Raw genomic sequence first — 2,718 nt, forward strand, 5'->3', positions numbered from 1 at the left:
TCCACCAACTAATTATTTCTGTCTAGTGGTAGACTCTTTGGAAGACGACATTTTATATACAGCAAAACGGGTATTTTCTTTCTTTCGTTTGTCTCTCTGATGGAGCTCGACATCGACTGCAGCCGCGATGTTTCTCTTTGGCCTCCTGTTACCAGCGTCAGAAGCAGCGTATGTTGACTTCCCTTGCTGTCGTGTCCGTGGATGAGCTTGTCGAAGCCGAGTGTACCCGTTCTCTTTCGATGCCGTCGTATGCTGATGGTGTCGCGATGCTGCGTGTGGAGTCTATTGGCAACCGGTACCGCGGCAAACGCCAGACAGTTTATGAATTTTTGTGATTCCTTGCAGCAAGGCGTCGCTCTTCCGTCTCCGAGCGTGCCTGTCCGGGCCCCTCTGCTACACCGGTCTCGAGAAGAAGGGCACCGCGGTGGTACTGCATCTTCGTCGAGAAATCCACGTGTGACAGAAGGAGAGACAGAAGGCATCTGTGGGAGTGAGGAAAGCGAAGACGCACGGGTCGACGGAGACACGTGTGCGAACACCTCCAGGCCTCCGTTACGCCTTGGTTCCGCTTCTGCTGTGCAGGGGGCTTGTCTTCCGCCTCCGGGTGGGGAGCTGTCAGGCAGCCTCAGTGATACGACAGGTGAGGTCACAATTCCTTTTCCGGAAAGTCACACTGCATCCTGCGTGGGGGCGGCCGTCAGCGGTGAAAGTCGCAGCGGAGCACAGAATCAATGGAGGCTGGCTGTAACTGGCAGAAAACCCGAACCGTGGCTGCAGCAGCTGCACGAGGTGCAGTTAGCACCTCTAGCACACCGTCTAGCCCCGAGTGCAATGTGGATAGCAGCAGTTATTTTGTGCAGTACGGAAGCGTGGACGTTTATCTAGAAATTAAATCGTAAAGCTGCATCAGGCAATTTCTGTAGACCTCTAGACCTCTGGAGCACGTCTTCATAACCATCGTGAAAGTGAAGGATTTCGCTGTTCTAAGCTTGCGGTGCTGTCGCCTGTCGGCACGCCGCGTGTTCAGCTCATGGTTGCAGTTATGAAGAAACCATGAAGCTGTGAAGAAGGTGCCACGTGCGAAGGGGAAACATGGGTACCGCTGCAGAGGTGGCTGTGGCTTTTTCAGCAGACTCCTCAGAGCCTGGAAGCTCGTGTCTCCTCGCATGCGTAGGACCCTATTTGGATGGCTGCAGCCTTGTCGTTAACCAGGCTGACCGCACGCACCCTGGACTCCAGGAGGTGTGCCGCACCCTCGGCCAGCGACTGTTCACACACGTCTTCGCAGTGGCCTACCTAACACCGCCCTCCTCCTACGCGGTCGGTACGCACACTGACGACCAGGTGGGCAACACTACACCTCGTGATACAACAAAAAAGAAGGCAATAGAGGAAAAGAGACGACAAGTTGAAGGAATGACAGAGTAATATCGGCTTGACACAAAATGACTGTCTACAACAGCGCGAGACCGTGCGCCCCCTGTGGACGGCGCTACTACTGATGCCTCGCTTTTTGACTCTTTGTCGGACAGGAGGGAAAGAAGTGAATACACAGCCTCAAATTTTACAGACACCTACACCGCTTGACGCCTATGCGCTCGACTAGCTTCGAGGGTATAGGCAAGTGCATCGTCACGCCGGAGTCACGCGTATATTTGAACGTGTGTCTGCATGTTAGTACGTGAACTGCTGGATTGCTGGAAGCCTCGCGCTGTAGGGGGCTTGACGGAGCACAACTGTGCTGAACTTCTTACTTGCGAACCGCCTGCACACAGGTAGATCAGAAGCAGGCAAGCGGCTGGTCGGGGTGTATGCAAACTCTTTAGCATCTGGGCTGAGACTAGCTTTCGTAGTCAAGTCGTAATGCGCACTCTGCCTTCAGCATGCAGCAAGTAGAACAATCGGAGAACACACGCTTAGTCCCCACGAATGTCCGTCGCGACCACGGGGAGAGAAGAAATACCTGTAGTAGCAGCGTAAACAGTTTGTGACGGTCTGCGGACCTTTGACATTGGAGCTACCGTGCTCTACGAGTAATCGTCTGCCTATATGCGGTGCCAGTAGCGTCTTCATAGACTGAGTTAATCAGATGTCTCATTCAGCACGTGGCTTGCTCTGCTACGTAGACGTTAGCGGGCACCTGAGTGTTAGTTGACAGCTAAGAGTGTCGTATGTATGCCTGTGTCGAACCCGAGAGGCATTTTTGCCCGTTGATCCGGCAAAGCCTCTTTTCTCAGGACGTTTTCCTCATCCAGTTGTGGGGACAGAAGCACTGGAAGATCTACGCGCCTCCACAACAGCTTCCTTTGTCTGAAGAGATGCTGGGAAAAAAGGAGCCCTTCAGCAAGGTGATTATACCGTAGAGGCAGGGACAAGCCCGCTCTGCGAAATGTTACGTACAGGATGGAACCGCTATCATCTCTAAACATTTAGGCACAGCAGGAGCGCGTCTCGGTGATGTCGCGGCACAGACCACAATCACATGCAAAATGCTGTGTCGGCCGCGTTTGGGGGGACAGGAGACATTGTTAGTGATGAGCACGTGTAACTTGTGCGGTTCCCTCGTTTTTACTGTGTTCATAGCATGTTGAAATACGCTGTCTGTGTTGTGGCCATTCAGGATCCCGGTCAGCCGGTGCTGCAGGTCACCCTCGAAGAGGGAGACATTCTATACATTCCCAGAGGGTATGTTTGACGGCTGGGACGCCTGCTGCTGGT

The 2,718-nt window shown here is 53.5% G+C and overlaps 1 protein-coding gene across 1 annotated transcript; it reads left to right on the forward strand.

The window, feature by feature from the left end:
* Positions 1-345: 345 nt before the first annotated feature.
* On the forward strand, positions 346-2,706 carry LOC114485830 (bifunctional lysine-specific demethylase and histidyl-hydroxylase NO66-like; the record flags this gene model as incomplete). Its single annotated transcript, XM_028487636.2, has 4 exons — positions 346-640; positions 1,130-1,344; positions 2,238-2,348; positions 2,621-2,706. Coding segments are annotated over 4 exons (696 nt in total), but the record flags the coding sequence as incomplete, so codon positions are not given.
* Between the last annotated feature and the right edge of the window lie 12 nt (positions 2,707-2,718).

Source organism: Physeter macrocephalus, unplaced genomic scaffold (assembly GCF_002837175.3).
Source record: "Physeter macrocephalus isolate SW-GA unplaced genomic scaffold, ASM283717v5 random_5535, whole genome shotgun sequence".
Taxonomy (NCBI): Eukaryota; Metazoa; Chordata; class Mammalia; order Artiodactyla; family Physeteridae; genus Physeter; species Physeter macrocephalus.